The sequence below is a fragment of the Megascapheus bottae genome, chromosome 7, assembly GCF_031878675.1.
Source record: "Megascapheus bottae isolate mThoBot1 chromosome 7, mThoBot2.hap1, whole genome shotgun sequence".
Lineage (NCBI taxonomy): Eukaryota > Metazoa > Chordata > Mammalia > Rodentia > Geomyidae > Megascapheus > Megascapheus bottae.
Genome location: NC_143515.1, coordinates 23233974 through 23258799, shown reverse-complemented (window position 1 = coordinate 23258799; position 24826 = coordinate 23233974). Strand labels below are relative to the sequence as shown.

Genomic DNA, 24826 nt, shown 5'->3' with positions numbered 1-24826 from the left:
GCCTGGCCACTTTAGGGACAAGCAGAACAACCCTGGTTTATTAATGCAGCTTTGAGGAAGAACAACTGCAGGCAGTCAGGTCTCCACAACTGCCAAATTGCTTTCAAGTTAGGTATCTTCTGCATCCTGTGCTGGTAGCATGGTGTGTGGAAAAGCTCACGACTCTCCTCTGCTGAATTCAAAGGGCAGGTGAATAAGACATGGAGCAAGTAGAGAAGTGGAAATAAAGGAACAAATAATCCACAGCATCCTAGTACAGCATACCAAATATCATTATGTTAGGCTTTTCCCAGGAGACAAAAACTGAGACAGGATGTCTAAAAACTTGATCCAAGAGAGATGGGAAGAACTAAAAAGAATTGAAAGAAATTAAGGGAATGTCTACAGGGCCAAACAGATTGGAAGAAGCAGGGGACTCAGGAAGCATCTGCCTTCACCAGAGCAAAGATGTTTGAATGCTGGTAAAAGGAGATGAGGCAGCAGACATTGGACAGGCAAACAGCAGAGAAGGAGGTCTGGCCTCATCAAGACACTTGAGTCCACACGGTTCTGCAGAGGTCACGATGTGTGCTTATTAACTAAGTTCATCACTGACTTTTTCCTTAATGTCTTCTCCTCCCTCTATTCCTCCTCTTCCCCAGGAATGGGGCTTGAACTCAGGTGTCTCTGAGGGTTTTTTTGCTCAAAGCTAGTGCTCTATCATTTGAACCACAGCTCCACTTCTAATATTTTGCTGGAGATAAAGATTCTCACACTTTCCTGCTTAGGGTGGCTTTAGAACAGTATCTTCACATCTTAGCCTCCTAAGTAGCTAGGATTACAGGCATGAGCCACGGGTGCCCACCTTCTTCCTTCACCTTCTCCACGTCTTCCTCCTCTTCCTCCTCCTCCTCCTCTACTTCTTCTTTTTTTTGAGACCAGAGTTTTGTCGTGTAGCCCAGCTTGGCCCTAAATTCACAACCTTTCTGTGTCAGCCTCCTGAGTCCTGGGATTATGGCACACATCATGACACCGGCCCTTCCCTTACTTATTTATATCTATATGTACACTGCAAAGGATATACAGACTAAGGTAGAAACAACTGAATTAAAACCAGAATGAGAAAGACAGCCATGTGTGTATTCTCATTTAATTCTTATGAAGATAGCTGTTGTTATCTACACATCCTAGCTAAGAAAACTGGGATTTAAAACAATCCAGTAACTTGCACATGGTTTCACTGTTACTAAGGGGCAATCACACTTGAATTGAGGAGGAAGAAATAGAGGTAGAAAAAGGAGGAAGAGGAAGAAGAAGGAAGGAGAAGAAGAAAAAAGAAAGAGGAAGCAGCAGCAGCAGCAACAGCTTTTCCCTCTCTGTACCATATTGCCTGTAAGTTGCAGCTTCTCTGAGAATACTCCCTAACCAGAGAAACAGATGAACCTCTGATGCCATGGGCCAGCCGAGGTAAACTTGGGGTAGTTACTTCTTCTTCAGCTCTTCAGTTGCCACAGCTGAGATGTGGATGATCACAAACCAGGACAACCATAAAGGTTTGATGAGTTGATATCGATATGTATTTTTTCCTGCTGTTCTTGATCGGCAGAACCCACACAGGCTGCAACCCTGTCACAAGCAACAACTGCTTAGTGTGTCAACACGGTGACAGATAATGCCTGCCAGTGCTGTGGTACCACTGACAGTTGCTGCCATGGATGAGAAAGGATGAGTGGGGAGAACTTTCTTCAGAAGAGAAGTATCTTGAAGACTGTTGTTGGTCGGTCTCTAGGTGGCTGATCTACTGAAACCAGAGGGGCTACAGAGGGGCAAAAGCAAGATGGCCCCAAACAATGTCTCTTTTGCATCTGGTTTCAGCTTGCTAGGCGAAGATATTGCCCAAGGGCCCTGGGTCCTAACTAACCTACCCTTTCAATCTCATTAACACACGTGTAGCATACAGCTCAAGCACGGACCAAGCACCGAATTAAGTTAAGTAAAATAGTTAACCCAAATAATTGTGAATTTAAAAAGCATTTGGTGGAGATGACACTGGTGTGTTTCTCTCTCAGGATGCTGATTTAGAAAAAAAAAAAAGATACAGAGAGCCATCCTTATTTAAAAATTACCTCAGGGCTGATAACCTGGCTCAAGTGATAGAGCACTTGCCTAGCAAGTGAAAAGTCCTAAGTTCAAACCCAAGCACCACCAAGAAAAATTACTTCTTTCATCCTGAGCTGAATACTGTTAGACAACTTAATCACTCAAATTATCATTGGAATCTGCATGTGTCACTAATTTACAAAAACAAATAAAAAAGACCTTCTCACCTCTTTTGTGCCCTGATGTGGCTTAAATATAGGGTCTTCCACACAGCAAAAAACTGCTTTACCACAGCTCCATACCACAGGCCCCCATATAACATCACTAAACATAAAAATAAAGCCCAAGAAATGGCAAGTCACAGTAAAAGTTTTCTCCTCATTTTTTAAGAACAAGTCCACAGGCAGCATCAGGACAAAAGAACGCCACGTGTGCTGTGCGGGACCCACGTCACCACACCACAGTTGTAGCAAATGGAGACCAACCATGGTGGTAGCTGGGTGAGTTAGTTGCTTTGTGTTGGGGGGTTTCTCTTTGGTTTTGGAATGCTGAGATGAGGTTATTTTCCTCTCCTTTGGAAACTTCCATTACATTAAAGTTCATATTATAGTTTAAGGGTGTTCTTGGAAATGTTTTAATTTAAACCACATCTAACCTTTATGCGGTCAGGGTCCACATAATGCACTTTTTTCATGTCGCATTCTTCGGAACTGTAATTTAACTTGAGGATATAAAGGATCCACACTCCAAACACCAGCAACGTACATCTGGGGGAAAGAATACATCATGTATATGATGATGCTGTCATGTGAATGCCCACAGGAAAAAACCTGAAGTAGAAACACAATTCTAATGCAATGGGCCTGACTTGAAGCATCAAGGTTTAACCTTTAAGGTCACCTGAGGGTCAAAGGAATGTTCCATTTCCTGACAAGACAATGGTCCATTTATGGATGTCTTCGCTATAAGTAAGTAAATATATAAGAATGCCATAATAAAATCTACATCATAATGGGATTACTGGACTGAAAAAAAGGGGCAAATAATAGATTTGAACCACAAAATAGGAACTTCAATTTTTTTTACTTCTCTACAATAGTCAGTCAGTTATAGGCATGAGTCACCAGTGCTAACAGGCTCTTATATGTGCTATAATTCCTAGCCTGGGTATGCCCTGTCCATACCTCAAGCAACATAAGACCCTGGTTGGTCTCGTTTGCTGCCTTATAGCTGGCAACCAGAACAGTGCCAGGCATGCAGCAGACATTAAAAAGTAGGTGCTGATGACTAAAAGGTGAATGTGATAGAAGTATTTACACAAATTTCCTTTTCTCACCTTTTCCCTTTTACGCATGCTTTAAAATTAGTAATCTGAGGTTGGATACCAGGTTTCAAGGGTAGATTTCTGTCTTTTTTATCTTAAGATTTTGGGGCCAGGAGCATGGCCTAGTGGTAGAGTGCTCGCCTAGCATGCAGGAAGCCTTGGGCTCATGTAGTCCAGTGTGGCCTAAAACCCACTAATGACCAACTTCAGACTCAAGCTGATCCCTCTGCCTTAGCTTTCCAAGGACTAGTACAAGGACCACACCTAACTCTAGCTAAAGATAAAAGGCTGGAGGCAGTAATTCACTCTTGTAATCCCTGACTTCAGGGAGCTGGAGATCAGGAGAATCACAGTTTGAGGTCAACTCTGAGAGTAAAAATTGCAAGACCCTTCCTGAAAAATATCTAAAATCCTAAATGGCTAGGAGGAAGCTCAAGTGATACAGCATCTGCCTGGTAAGTAGATGGCCCTGAGTTCTTACTCCTGTACTGCCCCAAATAAGTAACTTGTATCTTCAGACACCTATAGAATTTTTTTGTTTACTGGGTTGGACAAGTTCCCCCTTTATTAGTCCTACCACATATTAGGCTAGTAGGTGACTGGACTATCCTATGTTTTAGTATTCAATATTTAATAGTAGGGAACTTAAATTAGCTGAGGGAGAAAACCTTTTGTTAAATAATGGCACAAAAGACAGGGTGCTGGAAGTTGCTACGGGACATCCAAACTCAGCAACAGAAAATGAGCCAGGCACTGTGCTTCCACCAAATATAGATGTGCACATAAATGACTTCGTCTGCACATTGAACCATGATAAGCCTTTAAATAATCCTGTGACCAAATATGATTTTCCAGCCGCGGCCATCTTTGGGGTTCTCACTGCATTGTTCCCAGTTGCATGCCATCAGCCTAAAGGGGGACGTTAGGCCCGGAGGCTGGCACTTACTTGAGGATGTCCTTTAACAACAAGCTGGGTCTTCTCATCTTGTTTGGGGCTCCAGTGTACCATTGCAGGGGGGGTCTTGAGCAATCGTTTCTCAGCTTCACGAAGTTGCACTCACTTGGCATTTCTGTGGACAGAGGAGATGAGGACCATGGCAGGGAAAAAGAGGGAAGTGTTGGGTAGGATTTTGAGCTCAGGAACTTGTGCTTTCCAGGCAAGCATGTTATTCACACTCTCACCTTTTTTTCTTTGTCTCCCTGCTCTAGGGCTTGAACTCAGGGGGGCCTCTTACTTGACATTTTGCTCTGGCTGGTACTCTACCACTTGAGCCACACCCTCAGACTGGCAATCTGCTGGTCAACTGGAGTTAAAGAGTCTCACAGATTTTTCTGCCTGTGCTGGCTTTGCTCTTTACTCCTCAAATAGCAGTCTTCTAAGAGCACCCAACCCTTCTAGCACTTTTGCTTTAGTTACTGTTTCAGACAGAGTCGTGTGCTTGTTGTTGTTGTTGTTTGAACTGTTCTCAGACCACAACCCTCCTATTTCAACTCTCCTATTCCTACCTCCTAAGTAGCTAGGATTACAGATGTGACCAATGTGCCTGGCCTTAAAGAGACTTTTGCTGGTCCTGAGGCTTGAACTCAGGGCCGGGGCACTATTCTTGAGCCTCTGTGCTCAAGGCTAGTGTTCTACTATTTGAGCTACAGCCATACTTCTGGCCATTCCTGACTAGTCAATGAGAAATAAGTCTTATGAGCCAGGCACTAGTGGCTCACACCTGTAATCCTAGCTACTCAGGAGACTGAGATCTGAGAATCCCAGTTCAAACACAGCCTGGGCTAGATTTTTATGTCTATGTAGTTATGTTTATATCTCCAAGACCATGTTCATAACATTGGGTACCCAAATTTGAGTCATCGCTTTTGTACTATTTGGATCTAATATCCACATATTAAGGATACCATGCACCTTTTGTTTACAAAGCAACTTTTTTTTCTCTTGAAATAAAATATTCTGGGGCCGGGAGTTTGGCCTAGTGGTTAAAGTGCTTGCCTAGCATGCATGAAGACCCGGGTTCGATTCCTCGGTACCACATACATAGAAAAAAGCCAGAAGTGGTGCTGAGGCTCAAGTGGTAGAGCTCTAGCCTTGAGAAAGTCCAAGGACAGTGCTCAGGCCCTGAGCTCAAGCCCAGGACTGGCAAAAAAAAAAAAAATATTTTATTTAGAAACTGTTTAAAGTAGAAAAAAAAAAACCCTGTCAGGAAAGACCAGGTTGAAAATGGGTTCCCAATAAAACAGAATTTTCGGGCAACTTAAGTCTAAAAGGCCACAAAAGAGAAAGAGCACCACTGTCCTTTCAACAATGGCTGGTTACTTGCATTTTTGGCATTGTTAATCAATGAATCTGGGTTTCCCTCCGAATTCCACACAAAACATGCACTACACAACAATTTTATCATAAAATACCTTGTTTTCTACACACATTTTAGGACAAGCTACCACCAGAAACAAACCAATACAAACACATCAGGGACCAAACAATCTCAGTAGTGGGTGAAACACATTTTGCAGAATTCTGCCAAACAAAGGGACTGACTAGGCAGGCCATGGGCAAAGCAAATGAGGAAGGAGGAATGAAATCTTTTAAATATTAATAATTAATTCAGACACAGTACTGTATTTTCTGCAAAATAAAATTGACATTTATAACACACTAGTGAATTTTATCTCCAAAGACATTAGTGCACTGGCAAAGTATCCAGATAACAGTGGAGAGCTGTGAACAGCAGATATGGAAAACACCCCAGCCTTGTAGATCCCAAGGTAACGATGGCCGTCAGTGATCACTCCCTTTGCCAGAGGTCCGGCAAGAACTTGCAGCATGATCACCTGCCTGCTCTACTTCCAACACTAAGCAGCAAAAGGAAGGAGCCAAAGAGGAGCCCCCAGTGGACAAAGGGAGCAGAGAAGAGAAACATGTTCAATGTAAACTTAAAAACCAGTAAAATGGGACGCAACTCCCCATTTGAATCCCAGAGATGTGAGCAAGACTCCAAAAGTAGTTGTTAGATTTTAAAAAACAAAACCCCCCACCCCCAAAACTGGGCCTATCTGATTTCCAGGAAAGAAAGAAAGAAAGAAAGAAAGAAAGAAAGAAAGAAAGAAAGAAAGAAAGAAAGAAAGAGAGAGAAAGAATAATACAAAGCAATTTCAAGGATCAGTGGAAAAATCAGGACTGCTCAGTGAAAATCTGGGTCTTTATCTCAAACCATCTCAGGGCAGCTATTCACCCAGGCAACTGTGCCACTTGCTTATAGCAGGGATGCATCTGGCGATGACACCAAATGACCTTACAGAGCAATTTTTTAAACTTCACTTTGGGGCCAAAGATGTGGCCTTGTGAGGATTCAAGCAGCCCTACAGAGGCCTGAGACAGCAAGCTCCAAAGGTCCCTAAGTCTGGCCCCTCCTTCCCAGACACAAGTCAGACACATAGTATCTCCTGTCACATTATGTTTTCTATTTTGAAGTATGGAAGCATATTTTAAATACTCTTAAGGCATTTATTTATTAGAACGTTCTTTGCCAACCTTTCACATTAGCTTAAAATTCAATTCAGTCTTTACATGTCTCTACTGAGGGTGCCACCTCAGTGTTACACCAAACACCTTCTTCAGCAATCAGCGTGACCAGTATCTACACACTGAGTCCCATGGCCAGCCTCTCTATTCCCAGGTGAACCAACTAGATGTTAATCCTGCTTCTGCTACAAGGTATAAGCTCCTAACTCAACTTATTGGAAAAGGAGTGAAACTTCTGCAAAGTGCACTCTTAAGAAGAGGTACTTTTTGCTTATGAAAAGAAACCAGTGAATCCCCTAGGGATAATAAAAGGGAGAATTTTACAGTTAAATACATGATTTGAGTGAAGAATTCAATGCTGATCTGCTGGTCCAGGCTGTTAATACTCTTCTTGCTCTTCCTGTGGGCCCTCTTCATCAGGAATCACAAAGCCTTCATCTGTGGCAGAGAGAATGTCTACAATCCTCTCCAGTACAGTGTCATTTTCCTCCTCATCCTCCTGGCAAATCAACTTAGCAACTGGCAAATCTTTAGCTTTCCGAAGTAGAAGTGTCTCTCTTTCTCCAAATCTTCAACCTGCTGCATCAATTCGGCTGCTTCATCATCCCCGTTGTCCACATCAGGATTCTTTCACACCATCCCCGGGCCAGCCTTAGGAGTCACAGTAGGTCTCTGTATTGAAACGGGCCTTGGTGGAGCTGCACCGCTAGAGCCAAGAGGTTTCTTGGGTTTATTCAGAGCAGGAGCAACACGGGCAGGAGTCACAGCAGTTTCTTGACCTTGTCTGGCAGCTACAGGATCCTAGTCTTTTCCATCATAGTTCGCATCAAAAAATTTCTTAAAGCATTGGACAAATTCAAAATTATCCTGAAACTTTCCTAAAACTAAATTATCCACAGGAATTGTTTTGACAACACCCATTCTCTTAAAACCTGCTTGTAATATTTTGAAGTTCTAACAGCTTGGAATTTCACTTTCTTCAAGGCAATAGAGCCAGGGAATATACCATGTCCATAAACTGACAATAGGCAGCACCTGAGCACAACTGCTCAATCTTTGTCAGATTCAACCGTAGAGACTCATGGAGCCAGGCCAGCATGTCATGTCAACTTAGGTTATCACTGGTTACTGAGGTGGAGTATACGTTCACTGCCATCTTTGGCTCTCCGCGGAACCGTGTCCACTACCGGTGCCCGGCTCAGGTTCCATGCAACCCAGCCCTAGTGATGACCACACACACTCCCCCATGACAAGCCAACGTAAAAAAGCAACTTTTTTTAACGTTTAAAATTGAGCATCATCTTTCCTTTGCAGTGAAAACAAAAGAAAATTTTAAAATAAATGAACAAAAGTACAACAGAGAAAGTTACGAGTAAGATTCTACAGGGTCGGTTGATCTCCCATAGTGGCAGGGCTCAAGTCATCTTTAGGAGAATTTTATTTTAAAGTGTCCTCTGAAACTGCAATATCCATTAACATCACAATTACACATGCCAAAGGAGAAGCCATGCTGTCAAAATGCCCACGTAACCCACCCAAACATCTCAAACCCACCCTCTGCTGACCTTCTATAACCCCATTTTTTCATATATTTTTATTGTAATTAATAGAAGGGTTACATTATATTTTCCAGATAGAAGGTGCATTAATTCACATACATTGATACCCTTTTTCATGTCTTGGTCCCCATTTCCCTCCCCGCCACCCCTCATCTTGTTTTCCCCCCTTCCCTATCCAATTTCAAATAACCAAATACAAATATATCCAATATATCAGATAACAAAGTGAGATACTATAACAATATGAGATAACCAAGGGACAGCAAAAGAGATGAGAGATAACATAGTACATTAAGGACAACAATATAACCCCATTTTTTAAAAGTTTTTTCTTTTTTTTAAACAAGAGAAAGTAGACAGATACATGTTGGTAATGCTAACTCTGTCCATATTCACATAGACACAGTGTAATCAGTGTAATCTCTGAGCCCAATATACAGAGAAAAGAAGAAAAAAGCTAGAATCTATGCACTACTTCACAGGGCCTGGTGCCTCCGGCAGAGCAAAGGAACTGGAGGCTTTTCTTTTCCCACAGAGCAAGTGATAGTGGTGTTGATTCTGTACAGTTATTGTCGAGACAGAAAGGGATAAAAATGAATTTAGAACACAGGTATGTGGTGAAAGGGTATCAATGTATGTGAATTAATGCACCTTCTATCTGGCAAATATCATGTAACCCTTTTACTAATTACAATAAAAAAAAAGAGTGGAAAAGAAAAAAAGAGAAAAAAAAAAAGAACACAGGTATGTGGGATTCTTTTCCCATTGTATTCTGAGCAAGGTATTTCTTCCCACTCCTCCCATCCCAATAAATTGAGAACCATGGTGTTGAGACCTCAAGAATAGGGTAACTGAGCACAGAGGGGGAGAAGACTGCAACTTGCACCCAGGATCTGGAGAAAATACTAAAAAAAAAAAAAAAGGTTGGAAACCATCAGTGTTTTCTATTAGTCATCTTCTTCATCTTTCTCTCCTTCTTCCCCTTCATCCTCATCCCCTTCCTCATCAATCCTTCCTCCTCTTCATCGTCATCGTCACCCTCTTCTCTTTCCTCATCATCCACGTCAGGAACCAGGTAGTACTACAATGGGTTTGGCCGGTTGTGGTCTTTGATGACTCTCCCATCTCCTCTGCACCAGCACCTGAGTGGTCAGCGAATCAAGGGAAGAAGCTCTCTGGGTCTTCATGCCGCCACTTCCTGCTGGCTTTATTCTGTGTTTAACTGGAGCGCTTTGTCAAATCCTTTCCAGATTTCCATTTGACTTCAGTGGACTTTGACTTTTTTCTCATTCAGATGAAATTCTTTAGAGAATTTTATTTTCCAAGTAAGGATTTTCATCAAAATAAAAATCTCTTCTGTAACCTGATTTTATATTTTCAAATTCTGATCAGGTAATGCAGTGCCCCTTCATCCTCCTCCCCCAGCAGCGCAGATGCTTCTGGATGGTTGACAAATGCTGCTATGCCAAAATTTGGGATTTTGGCGATCAATTCTGACCTCTTCTGAAAAAATGCTTGGCAAAGTTTATTATATTTCTGTTCTGCTTTCAAAATCTCCTCACTGGCTTGTTCATTAAGTCTATTTCATTGATATGTTCAATTGCTTCTTGCTGTTCTTTTTCTCCCTTGGGCAATCCAGAAGAGGAGGAGGTATCCGCAGGCTTCGGGCCAGGGCTCTGTTTAGCTTTCTTCGGTTGAGGCAGGATGGAGGACTGGTGTTTGAAGGTCATGGCTAAAGAAAATGCAAAAGCGAAGGCGACCCGGCATATCCCCATCCACGGGAAGGAGCAACTGGTCCCAGGTGCTGAGAGTTTTCTATGGCCCAAGGCTGCCCTGTCCACAGGGGACCCTGCCACCCCACGCCCTTGCCCCCAGCCCCATGCCTTCCAATCAGGAGCTGATTTTGCCTTTTTAAGGAATTACACTATTTGAGTTCTCCCTTCAATCAGTAGGTTCTTCAGCAAAGGTTTCCTAATAAGGTCATTCATATACACCTGCATACCATCCAATGTATAAGTTTATAAGTTAAATCTACATATAGGGCTCCACATTTAAGGGAAAACACGTATCCTTCGTCTCTCTAGGCTGACTTATCCTAGGATCCAGCATTTCTACTCCTGGGCATTTATGCAGAAGACTACAATCCACGTTATAGTACAGATACCAGCACAACCATGTTCACTGCATATTCCTGACAGCCAAATTACAGAATCAGCCCTGATGGCCCTCAGTGGACAAATGTGGCATAAGAACACCACAGAATTTTACTCATCCATTAGAAAGAATGATACTGCGCTAGTTGCCTTTTGGTTTTATGTGTGTGTGCCAGTCCTGAAACTTGAACTCAGGGCCTGGGTTCTATCCCTGAGCTTCTTCTTTTTTTTTTTTGCCAGTGCTGGGCTTGAGCTCAGGGCTTGAGCCCTGTCCTTGGACTTTCTCAAGGCTAGGGCTCTACCACTTGAGCCTCAGCACCTCTTCCAGCTTTTTTCTATGCATGTGGTACCAAGGAATTGAACCCAGGTCTTTGTGCATTCTAGGCAAGCACTCTACCACTAGGCCAAACTCCCAGCCCCCCTGAGCTTCTTTTGATGAAGGTTAGCGCTCTACCATTTGAGCCACAGCTTCACTTCTAGCCTTTTGCAAATTAGTCTGTTGGAAATAAGAATCTCATGAACTTTTCTGCGCAGGCTGGCTTCAATCCTCAGATCTCAGTCTCCTGAGTAACTGGGATTATAGGTGTGAGCCACCAGAGCCCAGCTGATACTGTATTATTTGATTATTTGGAAAGAAATGGGAAAAAATTGTTGTTGCTTCATTTTGTTTGGTTTGGTAGTATTGGGGTTTGAACTCAGGGCCTTGTACTTGCTATTCAGGTATTCTACCACTTCAGCAATGCCTCCATCCCTTTTTGCACTGGCTATTTTGGGGATATGTTTTCTTTTTGTTTAATCTGGCCTAGATCACAATTCTTCCATATAAACTTCATTGTTGAAATGTCAAATTACAGAGATCCAGAGCAGATTGGTGGGTGCCATGGTTGTGGAGAAAGGATAGAGGGAAGGGCAGCCTGAGGGCACAGAATAAAACAAAACAACACAACAACAAACCCAGAAAAAAGTGACAGAGGAAGAACAAATACGATTGTCGAAAGTTTAAAAGAAACCTTCCTTTAAATATATACACATTAAGGGGATATACTTGTTTATATTATTTTTTTTTGCAGTGATGGAGATTGAACTCAGGGCCTTGCATTTGCTAGCCAAGCACTCCTTTCTTCTTCTTTTTCTTTCTTTTGTTACCTTAAACAACCTTTCCCTCAACTCCAATTCTGTGAATCAAGAATTTTATCATTTCTAGACTGCAAGAATTCTTCATCACTGTATTCCCTCTGTTCCCATAGTTTCAAACAATAGTGCTGAAGACCTTATTAGGAAACCTTTGCTAAAGAATCTACTGAATTCTTAAATGAGAGGTAAGAACCACTGAGACCCTGGAAGGCTTTCAGAAACAACTCTGTGGTTACCTAATGTATAGTGGGCCAAGTGGAAGGAACCGCCAGACTACTGCAGACAGTAGTTGCATAAAATTGAGGTGTACTGAGTTGTCTGAGTTTTTATGACCAGAATGACACTCAGTTCATACCCATGTGGACCTCCAGAGAACGAAGCAGCTGTGGTGAGGGGATGAGCAAGAATCTAAGTTTCCATCTATGTGCATTGGGAAGGCCTGTTAGCTCTGGGCTCTGGCTTGGCCTGCTTCTTAAACTCCAAACCTGTAATCTACATTTCACAGACTGTCTTGCCAGCTGGCTTCGTGTTAAATCATGATCCTGGGATGTGCTAGCAAAAGACTGGAAGACAAAAGTAAACTTTCAATTCCCCAAAGCAGCAGTTAAGGCAGCAATGTGGGGTGGAGAAATTCTACACATAACATCAGCAGCAACAGTGAGCATACAGAAACCTTGTTTTGTGCCTGCCAGTAGCCATGACACTGCAACAGCTTCAGTTCAGGACACTACCCATACCTGATGTCTAGCTCACATTTCCTTTTTTTTTTTTTGCCAGTCCTCTGGGCCTTGAACTCAGGGCCTGAGCACTGTCCTTGGACTTTCTCAAGGCTAGAGCTCTACCACTTGAGCCACAGCACTACTTCTGGCTTTTTTCTACGTATGTGGTATCGAGGAATTGAACCTGGGTCTTCGTGCATGCTAGGCAAGCACTCTACCACTAGGCCAAACTCCTGGCCCCACATTTCCTTCTTTGAAATCCTTGGGCCCTTCAACTTCTTTGTAATTAATCTCTGGTATTAAAGCCCTTTCTGCTTGAATTAACTGTGGTGGTTTCTGTTTCCGTGCTATTGACTGGTGCATTGGACAATTCTCTTTTGCCACTTCCAGGAATGAAGAATGAAGCAGGGGAAGGAGCAGCGGTGAAGGTGACAAGAAGGTATGTGGGAACACCTGCTTATTCCCCACATCACTGACATGCAGCAGTGGGTTTGGCTAATCCCGCTGGAAAAGAGCTCAAGAGGGCGGGTACAGGGCCATAGAATCAACAGACCAATGCCTACATTCAGCCCCTCCAGCTGCTAAGAAGTCTGGAGCAAATTAGTATAACTTTCTGTAACTACAGTTTCTGCTCCTCTGTACCTCACAGAGCGTGAGGGCTACATGCAACACAGTAGGTGGAGGCTTAACAACAGGGATGTGTGCACAAAGCAGGTGGTAGTGCTTGCTGTTCCTATCATTATTCCACAGAAAGGGGAGTTATCAGTGCCCAGTTTCATTTTATGTTCCTCCTCTGACAATGCTTTAAGGTATTTTCTGTCTTCCCCTCCCCACTTCGGTCATGGGACTTGAACTCTGGGTCTGGGTGCTGTCCCTGAGCTCTTCAGCTCAAGGCTATCCCCTTACCACTGGAGCCACAGCACTACTTTTAGTTTTCTGGTGGTTAATGGGAGGTAAGAGTCTCACAGACTTTAGTGCCCAGGCTGGCTTTGAACCTTGGTCCTCAGATCTCTGCCTCCTGAGTAGCATTTTCTGTCTTTTTATTCACAACACTTCTGGCTGTGGGCTCCAGCTACAGCATCATCAGAGATATAGTCTGGTTCTGTGCTCAATTAGCTCCATCTGCTTTGCAAAAGCTCTCTGGAGAGGGAACATTCTCCCAAAGCCCAGCAAACAACTATCCTGAGTCACAGCTCACCATCCCCTCTCCCCACACTGAGGTAGCTAGGATTACAGACATGAGCCACTGCACTCAGCTCAGGCCCCACATTTTCATAATATTCCCAGGAGATTCAAGTGAACAGTAAAGTTTGTGGAACACTTGTTTAAAGTACTGGGGGAATCTATTCCTAAACTCAGAAAGATATGAGAGGCAAACATCGTTTTCTGAAAATGTAGGCATATATACATGTAGTCATGTTCAGACACGAATTTGTTCAAGGTAAAAGAAACAAGCTTCCCAAGGAATTTCAAGTCTCCATACGTGGCCTTGGCTGGGATTCGTTTCTTCTAGTTTTTAAGGAGACCATCTGTACTCCACACCCTCGGCCTCAGAAGAAGGCAGCCCTCCCAGCACACTTACAAAATAAGGCAGCCCTAAAGTCACATGTGGTGGCACACGACTACAAGCCATCATTAGGGAGAATGAGTCAGGCTGACTTTGAGGCTGGGCCAGCTTTGTCTACACAATGAGATCCAGTCTCCAACCAAATACACAAATAAAAAGCCCAAACAATGCAATGACACGTTGGGTGCCAGTGGTTCACACCCTGAAATCTTAGCTACTTAGGAAGCTAAAAATGGAAAACCATTCTATGATGGGCAGGAAAGTTTATAAGTCCTCTTCCCAACCACTATCTGGGTACAGTTCCACGCCTGTTACTCTAAGCCATATGGAAAGCCATGCAGTTCCAGGCCACTCCAGGCAGAAAAGTCTACAAGATGCCATTTCATCAGAGGACTTCTGGGTAAGGTTGGTGTCTGTCATCCCAGCCAGCCAGAAAGCCTGAAATAGGAAGGTTCAAAAGCACACTCTAGCAGGAAGTGAAACCTTATTTCAAAAATGACACAAAACAGAGCTGGTGGCATGGCTCAGAAGTAGAGTACCTGCCTAACAAGGTGAGTTCAAACCCCAGCACCACCAAAAATAAAGCAAGAAAGCAAAAACAAAAAGATGCTCTGAAGAAGTCTCTGTTTAAGTTATGATTTGGATAAGTATATCTCAAAGGTCGATGGGTTAAAGGCTTGATCGATCCTCAGGTGGAATTTTTGGGAGGTGGTGAAGTCCTAGGTCTATGGCGTGTGTGCTTGAGGAGGATCTTGGGACTTTATTTTCAACTTCTTTTGCTTCCTGGTTCATGATTTGCTCCATCACACACTCCTGCTCCTGGCATGATGTGCCACTCTCACTAGAAGCCCAAAGCAAAGAGGCCAACTCAGTCTTAGACTGGAACCTCCAGTATTATAAGCCTAAATTAACCTTCTCACCTTCTGCCCCATCTCTTTTTGGTTTGGTCAGTTGTGAGGCTTGAACTGTCTCTGAACTCTTTTTCTCAAGGTTAGCACTCTACCACTTTGAGTCATAGCTCCATCTCTGATTGTTTGTTTTGTCACTTGGGGCTTGAACTCAGGGCCTGGGCACTGTCCTTGACCTTTCTCAAGGCTAATGTTCTACCACTTGAGCTACAGCACCACTTCCAGCTTTTCCTGTGTATGTGGTACCAAGGAATCAAACCCAGGGCTTTGTGCATGCTAGACAAGCACTCTACCACTAGGCCACATTCTCAGCCCCTCCACTTCAGTTTTTGAGTGGTTAATTGGAGATCAGTCTCACAGAGATTTTTCTTCCCTGGCTGCCTTTGAACCACAATCCTCACATGTTAGCTTCCCAAGTAGCTAGGAGTACAGGCATGAGCCACTGGCAGCCAGCTAACCTTTCTTCTTTATAAATTATCTCAGGCATTTCATTTTAGCAACGGAAAGCTATTAGTTTAAGACTGTTAGTTGAAAGCCATGATCACTTCTGGTGCACCTGCAGGTTCTCATTCTTTTGTCTTTAACATACTGTTTGGTGAAGGATGGGCTACATATAAAAGCTCAATTATATCAACATTGAATCACAGGCATGCCTTGTCATTTATATTCCATAAATTTAGATGACAACTATACTTTTTTTTTTTGCTAGTCCTGGGGCTTGAACACTGTCCTTAGGCGTTGTCAAGGCTAGCACTCTATCACTTGAGCCATAGCACCCTTTCCAGCTTTTTTCTATGTATGTGGTACCGAGGAATTGAACCCAGGTCTTCGTGCATGCCAGGCAAGCATTCTACCACTAGGCCAAACTCTCGGCCTCATAGCTATACTTTTAACAAAATTGTAGCTAGAGATGTGGGTCATCAGTAGAGTGCCCACTTAGAAAGCACAAGGCCCTGAAAGCTTAAACCCGGTATCAAAAAATGATCAAAATTTACGGGAAGGTTATGTATGTATCCAAAAGTGATCGCAGGTATCAAGGCAACTGGAAAAAGGATCATCCAGCTATTAAGAACCAGCAGAACAACTCTGAGTTTATTTATATTTCTGTACTTTCTAATCCTAGTTTCATTCTAAAAAATTGAAACTGTTTTCATTTTGAGAGAAAATCTTTTAAGCTATGATTGGCATCTTATCTACGAAAATATATTTGAAAAAACCCCAACAAAATATTTTTAGAGCGAGGCTATGAGGGCTCACTTCTAGTTATTCAGGAGGCTGAGATCTCAGGATCATGTTCAGACAGAAACGTCAGTATCTCCAATTAACTAGCAAAAGGCAGCAGAGATATGGATCGAGTAATAGAGTCCCAACAAAAAAAAAAAAAAGATTTTTTTTTTTTTGGTGCTGGTACTGCTGGGGCTTGAACCCAGGGCCTGGGCACTGTCCTTGAGCATTTCAGCTCAAGGCTAGCACTGTACCCCTCTAAGGCACAGTGCCCCTTCCTCTTTTTTTTTTTTTTTTTTTTACTAGTCCTGGGCTTGAGCTCAGGTCCTGAACACTGTCCTTGGGCTTTCTCAAGGCTAGAGCTCTACCACTTGAGCCTCAGCACCACTTCTGGCTTTTTTCTATGAATATGGTATTGAGGAATCGAACCTGGGTCTTCGTGCGTTCTAGGCAAGCATTCTACCTGTAGGCCAAACTCCTGCACACCCCCCCTTTCTTTTTTTTAAGAAACCCCAGATCATCTTTTCAGGGTGTTAGGATCAAATCATACATCTGTAATCCCAGGACTTGGATGAAAGAGGCAGGAAGGTCAAGAATTCTTTGACAGCTTAGACTACATAGTAAACCCTTGTCTTAAAAAGACCTTCAGAAACCAAGTTCCTAGATTTTCAGAGGGAAGTTCATTAGGAAATGACCACATGTCTATATTCAGCTGGACAGAAATACATTTATGGAGAAACAAATCAAAGAGCAGTCATACTCAGCATGTCCAGTTTGTTCATGTCCCTTTTGCATAAGTATCACAGACTTTACAAGAGCTGGTTAATGAATCAATGGATCAAGAAAGAAGGATTAAACTGAGCACTAATGGCTCATAAATGCACTGTCTACTCAGAAGGCTGAGATCTAAAGATGGAGGTTTGAAGCCAGCCCTGGCAGGAAAAGGTCCACGAGATTCTGATCTCCAATTAACCAGAAAAAAGTAGGAACCAGAGGTGTGGCTCAAGTGGTAGAGTGCCAGCTGTGAAGCAAAAACAAAAGTCAGATGAGAGTGCAAAACCCTGAGTTCAAGTTCTAGTACCAGTACAAAAAAGAAAGGAATGAACAAGATTGATAGTGAACTCTCCCACTAGAGGGCTTCCGTTCCCACTTCCCATAGCAATGTCACCTGAGGAAGCAGCCTGCTGAAGACATCTTCCCACACTAAAGCCACATCTAGCTAAAGGTGTGCCTGCAACTTTAGCCTCCATTCATTTTTTGTAAAAAAATCTGATTCAACCAGTGGTAACAATCAATTCTCTTTGGGCTAGAAAAGACAACTACAGATGGGCCTTGCCTAGCAAAACTGCCTATAGGGATGCATTGACTTGTATTATAAAATCTGTCATCAGCAGGCAAATTGTTCATACTTTCACACTTACTACAATTTTCTTCTGTCTCTCCTATAAGCTATAGATTCCATGCAAGCAAGGTCCTTGCTTTGCCCACTCTCATTATCTATTCACTGATTTTCTCAAGGGTTGCAGACGCAGTGGTGGCTTCAGGCATTCCTCCAGACTTCCGCTGGCCAAAAGTCACAAGAGCTAGCTGGCTTGCCTTTTGCCTGTGGCTTCCTCTTGGTTCCTGTTCTCCATTTCCTAAAGCTTTTGGCTCCCAGGGTCTATCAGTTTGGATCCTCTTCTTTCTGAGGCTACCCAGGCAATAACCTCATTATGACTTCATCCTACACACATATCAAAACGTTATGACTTCTTATGAGTTTATATGTCTGTAGTCACTCCTGTTTCCCACGGTGGATTAAAGCCGCCCCAGTGGCTAAGTAACTTCCATAATGCTAACTTCACCTTGCTCCTTTCTAGGGAGATTGGGAGAAGTTGAGACCCTGGGAGACAGGGTACAGTGAAAGCCAGTCTCTGAGGAGATGGGGATGCACGTACATGTGCATGTTCAGTGGTACTGTGAGGGACTTTTGCTTGAGGTTTTTCTGGTCAAAAGGAACAGAACGTACTTTGGTTCAATTCGCTGTTTCTTTTACCCTGGCCAAACCCTCTTCAATGTGACCTCCAGATTTACACAGATGCCATCAAGATTCAACAAGGAGCAGCCCAAGAGGGCCAACTTAAGGATTGGGTGTTGGATAGGGAAAAGGGACACAGAGCTGCTAAATTCATCACGCATGCACCCCCAGGGAGTTTCATGGACTATTTAATGATGTTGGACTACTACTTACTAATGACTGCCTCCTCAGGGAGAGGCAGCACATGCATTCGCCTACTCTAACATGGGTCAAAATAGAAGGATATAAAGATTGAGTCTTAATAACAGAGCATGGTGACCTGGATACTATCAGATTTTTAAGCTCCAAGGAACAAAATTTCCTTTATGTTTGACCACATACAGAGAGAAGGGACCCTCCTACCCCCACCCCCAGAGGAGGCTTCCAGTCTTAGAGAGACAATACTTTAAATCATTATTCCAACAACTTCTTGTACTGTTTATGCTGAAACTTATAAATGGGCAACAGACTATAAGTAAGTGTATTGGAAGCCACCAGTTTCAGCCTAAAAACATCTGGAATGGTTGTTGGAGATCAGAGTGGTAGTTCACAATCACACTACCTATAGCACCAGCGGTAGTAGTACTAAAGATTCAGGTTCACTAATATGAAGATGGCAATGTACAATTACAATTGTTGGTTATAAAGATGTACAAGATTCAGTAACTGTTTCTAATGAAGTCCCAACTGCTAAGTACTTCATTAAAATCATAGACAGTGCAGAAAATTAGTGAAAAGTATCAACGTCTGATACCATAGTCAAGGCCTTGAACTGAACCAGCACTGAAATCCACTGGAACAAGATACTCAGCTATAAGATTGGCAAAGAAGTACATAATGCTTAAAACCAGACTATAAGGTTCTTCAGGAAAAGGATTCAATGTGGTCATATGATAAATGATTTATAAACAAGAGTGATACCTTGCTGGGCTTTCAAAGTGAACTCATTTTCTAACCTTATGGAATACTGGAATACTATGGAACCTATAGCATTGTCTTGATTTTTTTTTTTGTATTCTCTACCGTGTAGTTCTCTGTTATCACTCTATCTACTTACGTAAATCTTCTCCCCTCTCCCCCTTCGCTTAGCAAAGAGATCTATCCTGGAGTCATTTTGCTGATGAGAAAATTTTCCTAGCCCTAGATTCCTGTTATTGATTTTAACAGAAAATATGGTCAGTAGGGATTTTTTTGTTTTATCTTCCTCACCTTCTAATAAAACATTGTTTTAAAGTCTCTGGCTCCTCACCTCAAACTGGGATCACCAAAGAGATGACAGCAAGCTAAATGCCTGTGCTCCTGGGGAATCAGAAACCACAGGCTGACTGGGCTCCTTGGCCTGCCTGCTCCTTTCATCCTAGGGGACTCTCGCAGGAAGTCTAGGTCTGGGCTTCAGTTCGCCTTTGAGTACAGATGTTAAGATGAGGAAGACAGCAGAAGGCCATGGGAAACTATGAAGCTGGAGTTTTGGGGGGATGTGAGAGAGGATGAAGCCAACAGGACAAAAATCCCTGGGTTGGGCTGGGAGTTTGACCTAGTGGTAGAGTGTTTGCCTACCATACACAAAGACCTGGGTTCAATTCCTTGGTATCACATACATAGAAAAGCTGGAAGTGGTGCTGTGGCTCAAGTGGTAGAGCAGGAGCCTTGAAGAAAGCCCAAGGACAGTGCTCAGACCCCAAGTTCAGTCCCGAGGACTGCCAAAAAAAAAAAAATATATATATATATCTCCCTGGATGGAGTGGGGGCAGGGGAGGGGTGGGGGCAAGGAAGAGAGAAGTTGCTGAGAGAAGCTGCTCAGCAAGACTCTACTAGCCTCCAGGAAGATGGGGTAAGGCAGAGAGCAAGGGCTTCTGCTGCACTGCCAGGTCAGGAGATAGAGCTGAAGGGGTGACGGGACAGGAAGAAAGACAAGTTAAATGGAGGCAGTAGAGCCCTGTCAGTCTAGCGCAGGAGGAAGTATGAGCAGTGATACCAAGGTCAGTTAGCCTTGCTGAGTCTCAAACATCTGTGGGCTGCCAAGTCAGAAAATTCCCTTAAAGAGGGAAAACGCCGGCTGGAGTATGGACAGGAGTGTCTGTGCTCAGCTGTGTGTAAGAGAACCCTGACTTACAAGGCCTTGAACAAGGCAGGGTTTATTTCCCCCCAGTCTAGGGTCAACACACCAGGGCTAACATAGCAGCTCTGTGATGTTATGGATGCCCTGTCATCTTCTGCTCTTCTAGCATTGGAATGTGGTCAACTTCTGCTCTATCATCTAAGCAGGAAATAAAAGGAAGGATTCTGGATCAAGAGAGTGAAACATTTCCTCAAGACCCCGGACAAATTCCATTCATACCTTTGGCCATAACTACCATGGCTAAATACAACTGCGAATTGGTTGAGAGCTTCTCATAACAGAGCAGGCTGCTTCCTCAAGTAAAATTAAGGTCGTGTGAATAAGGAGGAGGGGAGTTCTTCAAACGTACTAGTAGAATCTGGAAGGCAAAGAAGAACTAAGCACCTTTGGGATGAGGACAGTGAAGGCTATTCTAAAAAGATAAGATCCCCATGAGGCTTGGCTCAAATGACAAAGCTAGAGTAATAGGCCCTGGGTTCAATTCCTAGCACTTCGGCCAAAAAAAGAGGGAAGAGGGATGAAGAAGAGAGAGAAAGAGAGGGAAGGAGGGAGGAGAGGGGACAAAAGAAGAAATGGAGGGAAAAGACAGAAAGGAAAGAGGAAAGAAGGGAGAACAAGAGAGAAACAGAGAGAGAAGGGAGAGACAGAGAGATGTGTAGAGAGCAGGGAGAGGTAAGATTCCACAGGACAAACAGAGCAAACTTGTCCTAATTTGAGAAACTACCTTGAAAGGGATTGTGACCAAAGAGAAGTAAGCCTTAAGAAAATCAGTAACTTCGATGTGACAATTCCAAACTAAGTTCCAGAACACTCTGAAATCCCAATTGTTTTAGAAAACAGAACAGGGCTTTCTGAACAAAATGCATTTAAAATTTTGCTTTTACCCAAATAAATAAACAACGGCAACAACAACATCATCAAAAAACCATGGGCATCCCCACTGCATACACACACACAAAAGTAATCTATGAAAGTTTCACCAAACCTTTCCATGTGCTAAGTAAGGATGCAAGGATGAAACAGACTGAGTTCCAGACTAAGCGGGTTCCAGCTCTCTGAACAGGGTCAGGGAAATAATACATGGAACCTAAGGGCAGGATGTAGTGGGAACTCTGTGGAAAAGAGGGCTGTTCAGCAGTGTGTGTCTCACACCCAACCAGACCTGGGGAGTTCCTAAAATTGGCTTCCGAGGTGGTCTCCAACCCCATCCAGGGGCACTACGACAAAAGCAATGGGGTTCAGTGCAGAAACTGAGTGCAAGTTCTAAACTCTCATCTATCCCCACCATAAAGGAAGAGGCAACTTGTTGGGGCAGAGGTATAGAACAAAGATGACAACATAGATGAACGTAGAGGAAATTATGCTAAGTGAAATAAGCCAGAGCCAGACAGAGAAATATTGTATGATCTCACTTATATGTGGAATTCAATAATTTTTTTTAAAAAACATACCACACACACACACACACACACACACACAAAATGAAACAGTAGTTATTTCCAGTGGGACTGGAGAGAAGAAACCAGAGTAGGACAAAGAATACATAATAACCCAGTTTACAGATTCAATACACAGTGTAAAATCTAAACTTATAGAACTTTATTGTTGTATTAGGCATTTTGTTAGATTATGTGTTTTTGGCTGCTCCTGTCCCAGAAGAGTAACTATGTGATATGACAGATATATTAGTTTGCTTTACTATAGTGACCACTTTATTACCCCATAATTTCACATTGTAAATCTCAAATATACACAATAAAATTGCTCATGAGCACACTAGTGCCATGTACTACCTATGGCTTTTGGAGCTCTTGTTGACCTTTTACTTCTCTCTTATGATTCTACAGTCAACTCTCCCTTCCTCATCCAAGCAGATCTGTATCCTACTACAACCTGCAAAGCTTAACTATAAATCAGCTTTAGCAGAGGAACTCTTTAGATGAAAGACCACTTCGAATCCCAATCTGTAACACAGGTTTCTAAACCTTAGTACTGCTGATGTTTTAGCCTGGGTAATTCTCTGTGACCAAAGTTGTCCTGTACATTGTAGGATGTTTAGAAATATCAGCTCTCAACACCAAATGACTCTAGCATCTCTGATTGATTCCCTTTCAGCTTTATCAAGAAATAATGTCTTCAGACACCGTCAAACATCCCTGAGAGATGAAAGTACTTCCCCTCTCAGTTCTAACCATTTAGATAATCAACATATACATTAAAATGTCAACACGTTTTTGAAATCAATTAGGAGAATTAGACTTAAAGCAAAAACTGAAACTCGAAGTCAAAATTGGTGACACTAGTTTCAGTATCTATTCTTTTTCTGTGCTTTATTTAGCTGTACAATGTTGGAATTCCTGATTCATCAGGATATGCAGTCATGTCCCCACTCATACAGGAGACTGCATAATAAAACACATACAGCCTGAATGCACACATCAGACGGGATGGAGCATCAGAAGTAAGGCAATTAGTAGGATCTGGTGAGGATGTTGAGTGTGTACATTAAGCAAATTCTCTCATGTTCTGTAATGGCAGCCCTTGGAGAAATCCTGCCTTCCGGTAAGTTTTTACAGTAGAGAGAAAGCACCTAGGAAAAACAATAGATTCAGCCTGAAGATGGGCTGATTCTTGGCAAAATCTGAGGTTTAGTCTTCATGAAGAAAAATTAACCATTGGTTGGTATATGCACAACCAGTACCATACTAACCAGTACATTTCTGACTCTGACATATGGGGAGGGGTTGTGTTTTGTGTGTGGGAGGCTGGTACTGGGGTTTGAACTTAGAACCTTTTGCTTGCTAGGTAGATGCTGTACTGCTAAACGAGGCCTGCAGCCCTTTTTGCACTAGTTATTTTGAGACAGGCTATCACTTTTTGCCCAGACCATGGATCTCTTATGTGGCCTGCTGTAGCTAGGCTGACAGGTCAAACCACTATATCCAGTTTTTCGGGCTGACATGGAGTCTCATGAACTTTTTTTGCTCAAGTTTTCCTGAAACAGTGTTTCTCTTGACCTCAGGCTCCTATGAAATGACGAATGTAAGCCACCAGGGCATGTTTTTTAATCTGCATTTACTAGTAATTCCTCTAATATAGAGACTATCATTATTATAATTCAATATCCTGCTCTTCACAAATTCCAAGTATTAAGGCAATTAATTTGGAACTCTTGGAATACATGAAACAGTCTGCAAACTACAACATGCTCAGCAACGACAGATGGTATTTCTTCCAGATTTTACCGAAGTGGCAAAGCTGTCAGCAGGGGAGCTCTCTCTGAGTCTTCCTTAACAACTCTCTACAAACAACTTCCCACCTTGAAACCCTGTTATTTGCTTCCCTGCTTCTCTTTATTTCATAGCACTGCTACCACTACATATTCTGTCCCCACTAAAATATAAGGTTCTGCTTTGTACATTTTGTTCACTCAATGCTACAAAATAGGAACCATAAACAGTGCCTAGCTTGTAAAAAGGCACTTAGAGGCACGTGCTGCACAGATGAACTGATGCGTGAATGAATGCATTAAGCAGCTGCCTGCTACCAGATCCCCACTGAACCAAGTCCCTGTGACTCACGCCTATAATTCTAACCACTCAGGAGGCTGAGAGCTGAGGACCTTATTTTGAAGGCAGTCAGGCAAGAAAGTCCAGGAGACTCTCATCTTCAATTCACCACCAAAAAGCTGAAAGTGGAGATGTGGCTCAAGGGGCAGAGCACCATCATTGAGCCAAAAAGCTAAGGGATGGCATCTAGGCCCTGAGTTCAAGCCCAGTACTGATACTCTCTTACACACATGCAAAGAAGAAAGATTTCAAATGTTCAACTCTTTGGCAATTTGATAGAGGCCAGTCACTTGAGCTCTTAGAAGACATCTGCTGATCTGGAAAAAAGAAGTGCTGGGCACTTCTAATTTCTAACAGCCTTCCTCCCCTAAAATTCTCACGCATCTGCTTTTCAAATAAAGAATGGGAAACCGAAATCTTAGCTTATTCAGTGGGTATTAAAATGTTTGGGCCAATTAGGGAGGGTAATAAAATAAGTGGGAGAAGTTGACTGAAGATAAGGGACATAAACAGAAAACAGAGGTAAAGGCTAAGGGACAGGAAATTGTGGGGCAAAAGAACTGGAAGGAAAAGACAGGGAAGAAGACCGGAAGCCATGTAGCTGTTTTTCCTGCTTCTGTTTCCTTGGCCAGCAGCTTCAGAGGAACTGTGCAAGTAATGATTAAAAAAAAAAAAAACCCACCCACAAAGCCATCCTGTAGCTCCACTTAGAGATCTGCCTCTGGATCCTAAGCACACCCTTAACCACCCATTTACTTTTCCCAGGAGAACCAGCTACAAGTGCAGAAAGTTAACTGAACTGGATTTAAAACGTAAGGGCTAGAAAAGGTCTCCTGGCCCATGCTGAACGAAGAAGAAGATGTGAGATTTTCACTGAAACATACAAGAA

The 24826-nt window shown here is 42.8% G+C and overlaps 1 protein-coding gene and 3 pseudogenes across 4 annotated transcripts in view; 1 reads left to right on the top strand and 3 right to left on the bottom strand.

The window, feature by feature from the left end:
• St3gal5 (ST3 beta-galactoside alpha-2,3-sialyltransferase 5) overlaps positions 1–24826 on the bottom strand; it is a 55533-nt gene that overhangs the window by 18826 nt on the left and 11881 nt on the right. For all 4 annotated transcript variants that reach the window (XM_090336564.1, XM_090336565.1, XM_090336566.1 and 1 more), the window contains exons 2-3: positions 4350–4473; positions 2735–2846 (exon numbers count right to left, since the gene is read on the bottom strand). In XM_090336564.1, the coding sequence (XP_090192690.1) occupies positions 2735–2846; positions 4350–4473 (236 nt within the window). The remainder of the gene's footprint in view (positions 1–2734; positions 2847–4349; positions 4474–24826) is intronic.
• LOC150060448 (microtubule-associated protein RP/EB family member 1 pseudogene) lies at positions 7269–8085 on the bottom strand (annotated as a pseudogene).
• LOC150060447 (protein SET-like) lies at positions 9381–10218 on the bottom strand (annotated as a pseudogene).
• On the top strand, positions 18025–19094 carry LOC150060446 (F-actin-capping protein subunit alpha-1 pseudogene; annotated as a pseudogene).